This window comes from Stegostoma tigrinum, chromosome 38, assembly GCF_030684315.1.
Source record: "Stegostoma tigrinum isolate sSteTig4 chromosome 38, sSteTig4.hap1, whole genome shotgun sequence".
Taxonomy (NCBI): Eukaryota; Metazoa; Chordata; class Chondrichthyes; order Orectolobiformes; family Stegostomatidae; genus Stegostoma; species Stegostoma tigrinum.
Window position 1 is genome coordinate 9,053,959 of NC_081391.1, and position 16,481 is coordinate 9,070,439.

Sequence of the window (16,481 nt, forward strand, 5' to 3'; positions counted from 1 at the left end):
TGTGTAATTCATTTGGAGACCTCGAAGAGCATGAACTGCCGAAGAAAATTAGAAAGACTTCCAAGAGTATGTTTGTCTAGTTAACTACAGAGAAACCACAGATTTGTAATCTCACGCTTGTCAGGCAAAAGTCAGTTCTTTTACAGGAGGGTAATGATCCCAATAGAATTTCAAAACCTGGCACAGAACAACTACCATTAATACTAAATAAAGAAAAGTCTCCCTCTCTATTGTCTTTGAGAGATAAGCAGATAAACAAAATGTAAGACTAACAGATTCAGAGATAGTAAGAATTGCAGATGCTGGAGTCAGAAGTAAGTGTGGAGCTGGAGGAACACAGGAAGCCCAGCAGCATCAGAGGAGCAGGAAAGTTGACGTTTTGGGTTGGGACCTGACCCAAAACATCAACTTTCCTGCTCCTCTGCTGCCTGGCTTCCTGTGTTCTTCCAGATCCATTCTTCGTTATGTAAGACTAACAGATAATGACTCTGCAGTTACTTCTGGGGGGGAAAAAAAAGTACGAAACAAGAACATGTAATATTACCTGAGGATAGGAGTATATCCTTTGTCCTTTAATGAGACTGATGTAGGTAAACTGCATATAATATTTTAAGAGAATAAAATCAATGTAATGAATTTAGTGAGTAAACTTAAGAAAATTATCAACCTGTATTAAAGCTCCCTTTTAATAATTGCTAGGTAACCCAATTCACACAGCCATATGTGAGCCTCTTCCACACAATAGAAAGAAGTTTAAAAACCAAAAGATGCTGTAAATCAGGAACAAAAACCAAGTTGCTGGAAAACTTCAGCAGGCCTGGCAGTATCTGTGAGGGGGGAAAAAACAGTTTGGGTCCGGTGACCCTTCCTCAGAATAGAGGAAGGGTCACCGGACCCGAAACGTTAACTATGTATTTTCCTTCACAGATGCTGCCAGACCAACTGAAAGAGGTTGATTATACCAAATAGCACAATTCCATATAATACAAAGAGTCATAGCCAGGGGCATTAGAGTTTAGGACAAATGGGCCAGAAATCAAAATACTACTTCATTCTAGTTTCCATGAAGTAGTTATGAGTCATCCTTTTATGGTGCCAGCACTATCTCATGAAATAACTCAATGAACTAAATTCCTGGCTGTGCCACTTCGTGGTTGAGATTTATCTGAGAGCGATTGTCTTGTGCACCTAATTCTGTGTCTCTTGTGCAGCTCCGCGCAATATTTGCATGAAGCCTGCCAGAATTTAGATATTGGTTTCTCTAATGAATATAGCATTGAGTATGCTGCGTTTCAAACCTATCCTTGATGGGTGAGTGTGAAAACTTAACAGGGGATTGCTGATTTAGCAGAACAATCAAAGCCTTACAAGGAAGAATCAGAACTGTGGCAAACAGTCCAACTCAGATGCCAGAATTTACAATTATGCAGTCTATTTCTACCTCTGTAAAATCTTTTGATCTATATGCAGCAGCAGAACACAATAAATTAGTGATTGATCAATTGACTTTTGGAGCTGATGAAATTGGAGAATATTTGGAATTTTGCCAAGCCTTCGAGAAATGGGACCCAAAGGTCTAAAGGACACACTCTGCAGTATGCAGACTTGACCAACCCAAAATGCATTTTCTGTTTTTCGTTGCTACATCAGTACTGCTCCAAGTGGTGGCTCAATTTACTGCCGTCCTCTTCTGGGGAGGCTGGAGCGCACAGTCTGGAGCGTTTATTCTAAAGAAATCTGAGAGGTGGGTGATGTTTCAGGATGGCATACTGGCCAATCTGGAAGGGTAAGCCTAAACCAGTGTCCTTGCAATGTCAATAACAAAACAGTTGGCATTTTACTCCCATACATTTTCTGTATGAATTTTAATACATCTAACAGTCTGTATAAGTTACCCATAGCTACCGTTTTTCTTAGGTACTACACTTCTTTTTTTTCTTGCACTTAGTATTTAAAGGTCAACTGACAAAACCTAGGTTTTCACATAATTGCGAACTGGAAGAAAGACTTAGCCATAATTAGTTTTGTATTTCAATTTGATTACTGCCTGACCCAATTTCAGTTGCCCATTTTAACCCTGATCACTCATGCTTGTTGCTTCCTACTGTTGCTACGTATAGGTCAAATCTAACCTTAATGTACACTTCCTAAATGCATGACCCAAGACCGTCCGGTAAGAGGTAGTATTCAAACATTGCCAGTGGGCATCATTTATACATTTTTGTCACCCTTGCATCTTTCTCTCTGGAGGATTCTGTTCAGTTCTGCATGATAAATCCACCAGTGATTCAGGCCTCTTGATTACCTGCTTACTTCAGAGCAAGAGTCCTGGAGCTTGAATTATAATGAATAGGCTGAAGTTCTGAGATGCCATCTGCATTTCTGTTAGCTCCCCCCACCCCCACCCACCGTAAGAATTTGTTGTCTGACTGGGAAGCCCCAAGAAACCAGTTTCAAACCATTAAGGCTGGTTATTGATTAGAATTCAGTGTAGTTTCTGCTGTGAGTAGATCAAGTTGTCTTCAAGGCTGTGCAATTTAAGTTCCTCTTGGAACAGTTTATAAAGTTTCTGTCCATAAAAGGCAAGTAGATTGTGATCTATTGCGATTAAACCTATGTGTAATTTTCCCTGATCTAGAATAAGATGTTAAATGGATTCCCAGTGTACTGTATCAGCTAGACGACTTTGAGATTATTGCAGCATGTGTGAGACTTTGATAATTTTCAAAACAGAATGTCTATACTTATTTCACTGCATTTCATTTATTATTGACTGCAGCAACTTCTTTCCAGGAGGTGTGAAGGCAGTTAACAGGATGGTCTAGATTAATGAAAAATTGACTCTGATTACCTTTTGTGATCATTGCAGTAAACATTATTGTGTACATGCTATTTGGAGCTACCACCACTACCTAACAATGTTTCAGATTTTGTTTTTGATTTGCAAGGGCTTTCTAAGTTGTCACGGTCTTTCTAAATGGGTTTATTATATTAGGGTCCAAAGTGAGTTCTCTTTTTTTTTATATATTGCATTTCTTGTAATTTATTCAGCAATTTAGTGAGGAATTTGTTTTACCTTCCCAAACTAATGTTTTCAATTAATTCAGATTTTGTTTCTAAATTATTCTAGTCAAATTCTCCAGTATTTAAAGCGAACCTCACTGAATTATGTAAAATATTAAACTCCGATTCAGTTTTATTTTACACCTGCTTGGGTGGGCAATTTGTAATTTTCAACTGATATTGGGAAGAATTGGTTTACAAAGGATATAAATTTTGGTATAAACTGTCAAAGTGAGAGCTTAAATCAGCTTTCCACAAATGAGGCAAGGTTGGAGCAGTTTGATTTGCCGGAGATGGATTTCTGTGAATCATTTTATCTTCCTCACTAAGCTCTTTGACCTGAGTAGTTGAGAAACTTACTGTCCAACCCTAACAAATTTCCATTGCTTCTATAGCTTATAGAAGACCTGTGATGAGGCTGACTTTGTACTGAAACAGAGGTTGAGAAGCTTACTATTTCTGTAGCATTCAGTCTCAGGGTGTGTAGCGTGCCCCAAAAAACACAGAATTTGGTGAAAACAGATGTTCTATTTCATCAACAGAATCTGACTGCAATTCATGTTATCATGATGAGTTCTCTTCCATGTTCAATTCAGTGTGTTCCCATGTTCATTAATCTAATATATCTAAACTTAAATGTTTATTTGATCAAGATAAAATTGAAAACATACTTTTTTAACTGTCACTTTGTGGATTTTTTGTTCGCAATGATCATTAACATTCTAATCAAAAGTTGATTAAAAACTTTGGCTTTCAAAAAGCACTTTTGGAAGTCTCTTCAACATCTAGTGCTAGAGTTTGTCCAGCTTAATATGCAGTGTCTAAATTGCAAAAGGATTTCCCAATGGTTTAACTGTGCTAAAATCATGCTAGTTATATACTAAAGTAACAGCAAATTTTGATCATAATTAAGTAAAGTTGATCTAAAGTGGGCTCTGCTATTTTACCCTGGGTGAAAAATCCAGGGTGTTAAATGTAAAATTCCGTTTGATAAATTGCCCATTGCAAGTGCGTATATAATAAGCCTTTATGATAAACATACTATGATAGACTCCAGGACCGGAGAGGGAATTCTTTTAAATTTGTTGATCAGACTAAATGACTGAATATCCAAGCCAGTGAACAGATAATTTGAGTCTACTGTTAACAATTTATACAGATTGCTTATTTTGTTTTGGTGCTTTGAAAAGCATAATGTGGCTTTCACTTGTGTTTTCTGTAAACACGTGTGTGATTGTCAAATTCTAAATTAATTTGTGCTTTGCCAATTTGAATATAAATTGTTTTGTAAGGAAGAAAATATTGACTGCTATTTTGCAGAAACTCATTAGCCCTGTCTTTCATGGGCCTGCAAATAATTGCTGGGAGAAGTAACTGGATCTCTTTTACCAGATTAATATGGTTTGCTGTTAAATGCTCACAAATGTAGAATGTGATAAAGTTAGCTGAGATGCAGTGTTATTACAGAATTTGAATTAGCCAACCCCAGCAGAATGGGACCAATTTCACAACACTTTTTTTTTTGGCTCCTATTGTTGCAAAATATAGAATTAAATGAGAGAAATGCTCCTTAAAGACACTTTGTGATTCCTTTGTCTTTAGGATAAATTCTTAATGTTCTATTTAGACATTTCAATCTCACTTTCTCTTCCTGTGCACTTTCCATTTTGTCAATTGCTTTTTAGTTTTCTACTTGATAATTAAGCAGTCACTATCTGGATGCCATATGCTTTTTGGATTTTTGTTTTGTCAGACTGGTTTGTTACAAGTGTTTAGGTGTTAGCTAACTGCCAAATCCCCACCAAATTACAATATAGTTATTAGAAGTGATCTGAATTGGAGTTCAGTGATTTTTAAGATGTGTTGAATGTATCTCTTCTAATGGATATCTTTCATAGTAGTAAAATCCTATTATTTTCACTTCATCGTTGCATTGTATGGACATTAACAGAAACCCATGACTTGGCATTGTGTTGGCAAAATGTTTACTTTTTGCGGATGGTTTAGGGATCCTTAATTGCAATTAATTGACATTTGTTACTAATATTTTCGCAAACCTTCTCTCTCCTCTCTTTCTCTTTCCCCCCCCCCCCAAAAAAAAAACTTTAGGAAGAATGCTTTAAAGGCTTGGATTTCCTCTGGCTTTCCCAGTTCTTCTGGTTGACCAGTGGAGCATTTTGTTTTAGTTTGAGCAAACAAAAAATTTAATGCCACTGCATTGCAACCTTGTAAATGTTAATTGAGTTCACACTACTTCTTCAAAAACCCAAAACTGCAAGAAATGCATTCTGATGCAGTTTAAATCAATAAACTCCTCAGTGGTCATCAAATGACAAATCTTAATGACCGATATCTGAAATCCTGCCTCCCTGCGCAACCCCAGCAACTTGTTCATCTGCGCAAGCCTTTTTTTGTGTGTATTTGTATAGATGCCCTCCACAGATGTGGCTTTGCTGAAGAGCTAAGGAATGGGCAGGAAATGGCAGTATAACAATGATGACCCACTAAAAGGCTCAACTGAAGGCTCAATCCTTTTGAAGACCTCTGCTTGTTAACAACCATTGTCTTACTTGCGACAGCAAAATGTTTGTATATAAGAAACAGTGACCATTCTCTGCAGTCAGAAGCTGAAGTTACAAACCAAGAAGGATTAATGAAGGTTGAACTACCTCGTGCACTTCCAGTATTATCAATTTCTCTTATTGTCTTCTATCAAAGTTGTAGTAACGTCAACTTATGCTGCTAACAGTCTGAACAGTGATGCAGAAATGACTCTGCTTTATTAGGTTGCAAGTTTATAACACAAACTTTATGGAGAAATGTGATGTGCCTCCTGACTTCTTGATATGCAGCAATATTTTTGTTAAACTCCCACTGAAATTGGAGACAAGAACTGGGGATGGGAGGCCAAGAACAGTGCATATATTTGTTATTTCTTTGGCATCTAAGATATTCCTTTCAAAGCACTTTCTACTTGTTTTATACAACAAAGGATCGATCTTTGTGATTGTAAGAAATATTAAGTTAGTTTTCTTGTTCTGCTTAATTTTTGGAGATTTCACATCCAATAAGCAACTAAAATTTAGTAACAACATTGAGGACACAGGATAACAACTCAATTATTCAAGTCTATATACAGTCCATTGGATTTCATTCTGATTTATCTCCTGTAATTACCAACTGTTCATTCACTTGCATCATGTTCCTGCCATATTATTTGAGAAAAGATTGGTCTTCTATTTCATGGAGTTCCTCAGGCTCTAAAACCCTTTTCTTTTTCAATCCAGTTATGGGAAAATAGGTGTCATTAGTCAGCATTTGATTGCCTGTCCCCAATTAAGGTAGTGATGAGCCATCATGGCAATACATTTCAGGTCAGGGTGGTGTTTGATTTGAAGGAACTGCAAGAAGTAGCAATATCATATGTCAGTATGTATTTCTCCAGTTAGGACAACACTGTCAAAGAAACCTTAGGTGAGTTGTTGCGGTATATCTTAATTCATAGTGCCAGGTGTACCAGTGGTCAAAGGACTAATCCTTTAATGTGGCAGAGTACTGATTTAAGGTGCCCTTGGGTATATTGAGTCTGAGTAATGCTGGAGCTGCACCCACCTAGACAGGTGGAGAGTATTCCATTACATTCTTGTGCTTTGTAGGTGATGGGTTGTATTAGGGGAATACAGAGTTATCGAAAGTACAATTCTCCACCTGATCTAGTTTTGTTTCTTAGTGCTGTGGTATTTTAATCACTGACCAGCAGCTGAACTGAATCAGTCGTAACCACTCTAATGTTGATATTAGACGTTTCAACAATGATAATTACCATTGACTGTTAAGGGGAGCTAGTTAGGTTGTGGGTTTTTTTGGACATAATCATTACCTAGCGTATTACTTGCCACTTACCAGCCCAAGCCTGAATTTTCTGTGTCTTGCCTCATAAAGACACCAGACTGATTCATGGAGTTGCAAATAGTGCTGAGCATTCAGCACTCATTTGAACATCCAGTTCTGATTTTATAATGGATAAATTATTGATAATTTGTTTGCTGAGCTTAAACATTCCCCTGAGGAAATCCTGCAGTAATATTCTAGGACTGAGATGGTTGGCTCCAAGAACAATAACCATCTTCCTTTGTGGTAGATAAGACTGAAACCAGTAAGTGTTTTCACATGATTCTTATTGTATTTGATTTTATGAAAGACGACTTTGCCCCATACAATCATATGCTGCCATGAGGTCAAGCCTCACCCATGGAATCTCTGGCCGTCTTACCTGTTTGGGGCATCCAAACAGCGCATCAATGAACAAGTTATTGCTAACTAAGTGCCACTTGATAGCACTTGTCAATGCCATCTTCCCATTACTACTGATGACTGACAGTGGACAGTTTGACCGGTAATTGGTTTGGGATTTTTCTACATAAAACTCTAGTTTGGTATCATACGGACAGTAAATTAGAAGCAGGACTAGACCATTCAACTCCTTGAGCTGCTCTATCATTGAATAAGATCATAACTGATGTGATTGTAACCTCACACCTATATTTCTGCCTACCCTGATATTCTTCCACCAAAACACACATCTTTCAACAAAAAGTCTCTTATCTAAAAAATATTCAATTACTCAGCTTCCATTGCCTTTTTAGGAAGACTGTTTCAAACACTCCTGCCCTCTTGGAGGAGAAAACAGTTCACTCTTTAGTTTTGGTTTTAGTTTGAATGGATGCTCTCTAATTTTTAAACAGAAGAATCCAGTCTCAGGGCACCACACTTTAGGAAGGAACGTCTTCGAGGAGATGCATTAAAGATGAATGAGGATGATTCCAAGGACATGGAGCTACAGTTGAGTGGAATGGTTTGCTTGAATTCATTTTGAGGCCTTCCAAAGATATTTGAATAATTATCTAAAGCAATAAACATTTGCAGAGCTCTGGGGGAAAAGGTGGGGGGAGGGACCAGGTGAATTGATCCACCAGAGTTGGCAAAAATACCATCAGTTGAGTGTCACCTTGTAGGCATATGACCATTTTATGATTCTGTTATCTACTCGGCAGTTCTGGCTGAAAATGAATGCAGATGCTTCAACCTGGTATTTAACTGTAGTCTGCTGTGCTGTTCCATCATAGAATCCTACAGTGTGGGAATAAGCCCTTTGGCCCAACAAGTCCACACTGACCCCCAAAGCATCCCACCCAGACTCACCACCCTATAACCCACCTAATCTACACATCCTTGAACACTACGGGCAATTTAGCACGGCCAATCTACTTAGCCTGCACGTCTTTAGACTGTGGGAGGAAACCCTCGCAGACATGGGGAGAATGTGCAAACTCCACACGGACAGCTGCCCGAGGGTGGAATCAAACCCAGGTCCCTGGCGCTGTGAGGCAGCAGTGCTAACCACTGAGCCACCGTGCTGCTGATGTTTGTGGAGTCTGTCTGATTAATTGTCTTAATTATCTACGGCCATTTATGATTGGTTGTATCAGGATCGCAGAGCTTTAAGCTGAGCTATTTGTTGCTGAATTGTATACAGCTTCTGTTTAGAATGTCTGTAATCCTATATGTGGCTCTTCTGGCAGGCATGACTCTAAAGTATATAGCTTTTGCATAATTGTTAGACTTCTGAAATGAATAATTCTGTGACAAGCAAATGTCTTGGTTTTTTAGTTTAGTTCATGTTAAGTGAGATGACAGGTACATTAGCTGGACGTAAATCAACCCTTTCAGAATGTGGAGTTGTGGTGGTGTTTACAGAACTGTAGGTCTCTCCAGTAAAAGCAAAATACTGCAGATGTTGGAAATCTGAAATCTGGAGAAGCTCAACAGATCTGTCAGCATCCGATTGGGAGAGGATCAGAGTTGATGTTTCAAGTCCAGTAGGATTTCTCACTCCTTTGAAGAAGAGTCATACCAGACTTGAGACATTAACTCTTTCTCTCTCAATGGACATTTGCCAGACCTGCTGAATTTCTCCAGAGTTCTTTGGGTTTTTCACAGGTTTATTCACCTCATCATTTGCATTGTTTCGACAAAAACTGAGAGAAATTCATAAACCAGCTCCAAACATGGTATATGTTTTGACTTTTTAATTAATGCGGGTAGATGTTAAATTGCTGCATGTTGTTTAAACCTTATTGAATGGTTTAATTTGATTTTATTGTTGTCGCATGTGCCTAGGTACAGTGAAGTGTTTATGTTCCACAACCAGTACAGGCAGATCATGACATACAGATCGTAGGGTGTTTAGACAGAGCAAGGCATACAAGGTTACAGCTGCACAGGTGGTGCTCAAAAGCAAGACCATCATTGGATTTGAAATTGGAGGTTCATTTCAGGAGTCTAATAATAGAAGGGAAGAAGTTGTTGATTAGATTAGATTTCCTACAGTGTGGAAACAGGCCTTTCGGCCCAACAAGTCCACACTGTCCCTTAGAGCATCCCACCCAGACCCATCCCGCTACAACCCACACATCCCTGAACACTACGGGCAATTTAGCATAGCCTGCACATCTTTGGACTGTGGGAGGAAACCGGAGCACCCGAAGGAAATCCACACAAACGCAGGGAGAATGTGCAAACTCTGCACAGACGGTTACCTGAGGCTGAAATTGAACCTGGGTCCCTGGCACTGAGGCTGCAGTGCTAACCACTGAGCCACCGTGCCGCCCTAGATAAGGCTGAAGCATTCACAGCAACCTTCAGCCAGAAGTATCAAGTGCATGATCCATCTTGGCTGCCTCCTGCAGTCGCCAGCACCACAAATACCAGTCTTCAGCCAATTCCATTCACTCCCTGTGATGTCAAGAAATGTTTGGAGATACTGAATACCTCAAAGGCTATGGACTTTTACAATATTTGGGCAATAGTACTGAAGGCTAGTGCTCCAAACTTGCCACTTACCTAGCCAAGCTCTTCTGGAACAGTTACAACACTAGCATCTACCCAACAATATGGAAAATTGCTCAGCTATGGTCTGCAAAAAAAACGGACAAATCCAACCCAGTCAATTACCACTCCACCGCCTACTCAGTGTCAGCAGCAAAGTGTTGGAAGGTGTCATGAACAGTGCTATCAAGCAGCACCTGCTCAGCAACATCCAGTTTGGGGTTGCAGGATAAAAAAGAATTAAATAGTGTTTCATTATGACAGTCTTTGATGTTGCTTTCTCCATGACCAGACTGTCATCAATCCAAACTCAATGTGGAATCAAACTACATTGTTAAAAAATGTTGGTAACTGAGATTCACTATCTAAAAAATTGTGGCAGAATCAAGAATCAGACTTGAGATCATCTGGAGAAAAATTTTTTAAAAAATCATTGCAACTTCAAGACAAGCTAGCAACCAGAAATACCACAAGAGCTTAACAGTTTCTGTAAAACAAACATGTGAACAGAAAAATTCTCCAGAGAAACCACCAGAACACACGGACTCAAAACAGAAGTTGCTGGTAAAGCTCAGCAGGACTGGCAGCATCTGAAGTAAAAGATCACAGTTAACATTTTGGGTCCAGTGACCCTTCCTCAGAACTCCAACTTCTTGAACTGTTGGTATGTATATTCAAACTTCTGTATTTTCTGCCTGGTGTAGGAGATTGGAAGAGAGTAATACTGCAGTGGGAGGAGCCTTTGGAAGCCATGGATGAGACGTTGGCTTCCATGATGGCCTGGGCTGTGTACACAACTTTCTGTAGTAACAAGCTGAAGATGCTGAGTGGCCTACTCTAACAGTTAATTGTTACACAATGTGATAGAACTCCATTATGTGGAAGCTAAGCAGCTTTGTTAATGTGCATTTAGATAAAATACTTATTCATGCCTGATCTGCAAAATTTGGTGTGCATGATTTTTACATCCAGCTTCAGCATGTATAAATAATGGTGTGTAGCGAATATTTCAGATGGCACTACTTTACTAACAACTAAGGTTGTGTCATACATCATTTTAATATCCTTAGTCTTCAACTGTGGAAAAATACCAAGGGCTGTCCTCGAGCTGCAGATGATAACAATAAGACTTTGCCCTCTGAATCGTAGAAACAGAGGGCTGATTTTTTTTATCTGATGAGCTGTGGTTTAAGTTCCTGTTCTATGCCACTTTTTAAATTGTACCTTTACAATGAATTGGCCTCCTTTTTTCTCCAAATAAAGACTTCATTTTACTGAGACTAGTGAGTGGTATTGTTCCACGGAACAAAGTGTTTTTATGCTGCTAATTGAATGGGAACAGTTCTAAGATTACTGTAATGAAAGAGCTTTGAGATTTTTAATTATCCCAGACGATTTAAGGTTTATGGGGAAATGTCTGCATCTAATTTTGTAATGTTTAATATTGAGAACCATCAAGTAGTAGAAGAAATGATTGCAAACTGTTAAGTAGTTGAATTTTAATTTCAAACCTGATTTCTGTGTTTTTTAAATTGATTGTGAGATAGCTAGAATTAGTTTTCTCTTTTGTTCAGTCTCAAATTAATCAGTATTAACAGATTAGTAGAGTTCAAATTGCAAATACTTCAGAAAAGTTGACTTTCTTCATTGACAGTTCTACATCCCTAACACCTTTTATGAAGGTAAACTGCTGCCTTGTAATGTGTTTTAGATACACCCACACTGTAACAGTTCCACGTTTCTGACCCAATAACAGTGAAAGAACAGCAGTATAGTTCAAAATTAGCATAGTGTTTGAATTGGAGCAGTGCTTGCAGTCATGTTGCATCTGTGTGTATAGTGCCGTCACTCTTATAGCAGATAAAGATCATGAAATTTGAAAATGCTGTCAAACAAGCCTTAGCAAGTTGTTGCACTGCATCTTGTAGATGGTGGCTGGGGTGGAAACCAAGCAGGGCTGCTTCATTCTGGATGACAATGACCTTTTCGTACTGTTGGTACTATGCTCATCCATGCATCTGGGAATATTCCATCAGGCTGTGCCTTAGTTGTGCCTATAAACTGCTGAGTTAACCCCTTAGATGGTGTTGTGATATTGAGAACATGTAAGTATTTTGTTCATGTTGGCACATCTCTCCTTATTCTATTCTGTTTAATTTAGACTCCAATCATCTCCACACCTCAGCAACCATCTGGACCCCAGTCTGCACAACCTGTATCACCCAGCAAATCCAACAACCCTTCTCTTGGTGCTTCTGGTAGTGTCCCACCTCGCAGGTAAGGAGGCTGTTTATTTTATTCAGTAAATTGTTTAACCATTACTTTTCTATATATAAATATATATAGGGCATACCTATTCATTTTACTGAACAAGCAAAATGGTTTGGACAAGTTCTTATTCCATACCCTTTGCTGAGAACAATCTCAGTCCCTTGAAACTTGTATGCTTTGTGCCAGGCTACATGATTTGTGTCCCCTCTGATAACTCAGCAGTCTGAACCTATAGCTGCAGTTCTTTACACAGAGGGAACGTGTGGGCTGTGAGGAGAGGAATGTACTTGAACCAGAGTTCTGCCTGCCCTTGCTTTCATTGTTTCTCCGCACATTTCAATTTGGTACAGGTCTTGGGTACCACTTAAAATAGAAAAACTTTCGAATACCTGACAGCAGCACAAACTACACTGAGAAAACGAACTTCAGAAAGTGTTAATTGGAAAGCGATTCACTCCAAGATCAGCGTAACAAAATGTCAGTAACTGTAAGAACGTTGATTATTGTAGGTGAAGTAGAATATTCTCACCAGCTGCAGTAATTGTGCCACTGTTGAAAGTGTAAATTTGAATGCACAGGGCAGCCTGCCATAATACAAATTCCTGTATTAACCCCTCATGAAGCCTTATTTCAGTAGATATTGATGGATTGGCTGTCAGTAGGTGTGAGTGTGTTTCAAACCTTGAAAAAAGTAAGGAAAGATGCAACAAAACCATTCTCTCTAAATTTAAGAGATTGGAGCATGATAAAAAGCTGTGTCAAGAGATTGAGGAGAATATAAAAATCAAAGGCCAGAATCTTGATTACTGCCCAGCTAAAGTGTAATGGCAGTAAGAGTCTTGGCAAAGATATGCACCTATATTAGATAGTGAAAGAGTATGGGAACAAGCAAATTTGTATTTTGAGGTGACCTGTTGAATTTTATAGACTTGATGCTCGCCTCCTATAAGTAGAGAGCTCAGTAAGGTATTTCAATACAACGGAGCATCAAATCAGCCCATCACCACCACCATCAGGCTATTCTTGACCATCTATAAAATGATAGAAAGACTCATTAACAGTCTTACTAGCATGACTTGTTTTGCAAAAACCAGCTCACTAGCACTCAGTTTAAGTTCTGCCAGAGCCATTCATCTCCTGGCCTTAGTATAACCTTGGTTCAAATATGGACAAAATAACTGTACACCAGAGGTGAGGTGACATTGACTGCCCTTAACAGTTAGCTAGGAGTGAAATCAAGGGCTCCTAACAATGGAAATCAGGGGAAGATGTTTCTGCTGATTTTGGAGTCATACCTAGCGCAATGGAAGATGGTTTTGTTTGTTCATGTCAGTTATCTCAGATCCAGGACATCTCAACAGGAGTTCCTTAGGATAGTAACCTAGACCTGACCATCTTCAGCTGCTCCATCAAGATCTGAAATGAGGATGTTTGTGCAATCAGCAGTATTTAGCACCATTTGAACACCTTGGGTACAAAAGCAGCAACCAGTATCCAAATGCAGCAAGACCTGGACAATATTCAGATTTAGACTGACCAGTGGTAAATAAGTCATGCCACAAAGTCTCAGGTGATGGCTATCTCCAACAAGAGGTAATCTAATCCCATGGAATTGTCACAGTCATACAATATGGAAACAGACCGTTTGGTCCGACCAGTCCATGCCAATCTCAATCCCAAACTAAACTAGTCCAACCTGCTTGCCTCTGGCCCATATCTCTCCAAACCTGAACTGGACTAGCTGTATAAATATTGCAGCTAGAAGATCAGGTCAGAGGCTAGGAATCCTATAGTCAGCAAGTCAGCAACTCACCACCTCATACCCATTCACCTGGATGAGTGTGGCTCCTACAACAAGAAGCATCACACCAAACGTTTATTCCCTCCTCCACTCTCACTCAGTAGCAGCTGCGTGTACCATCTCCAAAATGAATTGCAGAAGTTCGCCAAGGCGCCTTCGACAGTATTTTCCAAATTACTTATCACTACCATGTAGAAGGACAAAGATATGTGGGAACACCACCAACTGCAGGTACCGCTCCAAGTCCCACATTATCCAGACTTTAAAATCTATTACTATTCCTTCAGTGTTACTGGGTCAGAATTCAAGAACTCAATTCCTAACAGCACTGTGGGTGTGCCTACACCACATGGACTGCAGCAGTTCAAGAAGGCAGCCAACCTCTTCATTTCAAGGGCAGTAAATGCTTGATCTAGCCAGCAAAGTGCACATGCCAGATAAATGTTTAAAAGTTTGCCTTATATGATACTTTAAATCTGCAGTAAGATCTTTATTTGAAATTTTGATTGAGAATCCACAATTCCAGAATGGAATTTTAACTTCTCGACTAACATTTAAACAAATTGAAACAACAATATTAAATGTTGAACTTCAGCCTCTTGGGGATGGCTTGGGGGTGTTGTGGTTATTAGTGAAATTTATATGTGCTCATTTTAGAAAAATTCAGTAAAACTTTGAGATGTTATGGTCTCAAAAGACCATGTTTAACCAAATTATTGACATTCTCTGAAGGAGTAATATGCTATGGATGAAGAGCCCGTAGATGAATTGTACTTGGAATTTCCAAAAGGCATCTAATACATACATGAGGATCAATGGTCCGCACAACATCGTGGGCTGAAGGGCCTGTTCTGTGCTGTACTGTTCTATGTTCTATGTGCCATGTTCTAATAAGGTGCCACAAAGATTATTGCAAATAGAAGCATATGGTGTGAAGGGTAACCATATTGGCATAGATGGGTGATTTGGCTGGCAGTAAAAGGAATCCTAAATGGATTTTTCACATTCTAGGATTTAATGAGTGGAATCCCACAAGTGTGTCTGCTGGAGTTCTGCTTTTAGTTTGTTCAATAACTTAGATGAGGGCAATGAAGGCGTGATGGCTAAATTCACAGACAGCACCTAGATAAGTAGGAAAGTAAGTTGTGAAAAAGGCATAAGGATGTTGTAGGCAGGTATAGATTGACTGAGCAAAACGTATGGCACAGTGTGTAATGTGAGGAAATGTGAAGATGTTTACTTTGACGGGAAGATTAAAACAGTATTACTTAAATAGAGAAAGACATCATAATTTGGAGGTGCAGAGGAAATCAGGAGTTCTGCATGAGCCATGAAGTTAATATTCAGTTAAAGCACTTGCTAATGGATGCACCTCTTTAGGAGAGGAATTGAACGTTTAAAAATAAGAATATTGCCCATCAGCTATACGTTGCATTGGTGAGACTATTTTGAAGACTGCGCTGTTTTGATCTGTTTATATCTGGATGGATGTAAATACATTGGAGGCAGGTCAAAGGAGGTTTATTGGATTGTTACCTAGAACGAGTGGATTTTTCTTAGCAAGATAGGGTGAAGTTCAGAAGAGTGAGGGGTGATTTTGATTGAAGTGCAGACTATCCTGAATGGCCTTGATAGAGTGGGTCAGTCCAGAACGAAGGATCATTGTTTTTAATATTTGAGGGTCACATTTTTAGAAGAGAGTTGAGTAACTTTTATTTTCCTAAGGGTTGTGCAACTTTGGAACTGTCTGCCTGAGAAGTTCAGAGCAGTCAGGTCATTGAGTATCTGTAAGACAGATGTTTAGATGTTTGCTAAGTAGGGAAATCAAGTGTTATTGTATGTGGAAGAATGAGGATGTGGAACTTGAACCACAGACCAATTAACCATGGTTTTATTGAATCATGGAGCAGCCTTGAGTGCCACATGGCCTACTTCTGCTCCTGTTTCACATTTGCATCATATATTTACTCAGCATTTCAGAGAAATTTTATTTTCAGTTCATACAGCGAAGGTTTTTTGATTGTTATGGAATGTGGATTTAGCCATTGTCCTTATAAAATGCCTTGAACTTAATTTCAGAGGGCATCTTAAGAGTCATCGACATTACTGTGTCTGGAGTAACATGTAGATTAGATCAGATAAGAATAGATTTATTTCATTAAGAACTTGGTTAATTGTGCAAATCCATCTGGTTCGCCAGTGATGGTTTCATGGTTGTCATAACTGAGCCTTTTAATTCCAGATTTTATTGATGGAATTTTAAATTACACCAGCTGCCACTGAACTCATCCCCAGAACATTAACCTGGGTCTCTGGATTGCTAATCCAATGGCATGAACATCATTCTACTTTCTCTACACTGGGAAGCTGTAATAATGGATACCTTCCATTTTGAAAAGAAACTATATATTTTTACTACCATCTTGCAGCTAATGCTCTTCCATGGTATTTGAGAATG

General features: G+C 39.0%; 1 protein-coding gene across 1 annotated transcript in view; it reads left to right on the top strand.

Annotated features, from left to right (window-relative positions):
• The window catches only part of LOC125447149 (activating transcription factor 7-interacting protein 1-like), a 174,949-nt gene that overhangs the window by 114,632 nt on the left and 43,836 nt on the right, over positions 1–16,481 (top strand). Inside the window, exon 8 of the mRNA XM_048521327.2 lies at positions 12,113–12,228. Coding sequence (XP_048377284.1) covers positions 12,113–12,228 — 116 coding nt within the window. The remainder of the gene's footprint in view (positions 1–12,112; positions 12,229–16,481) is intronic.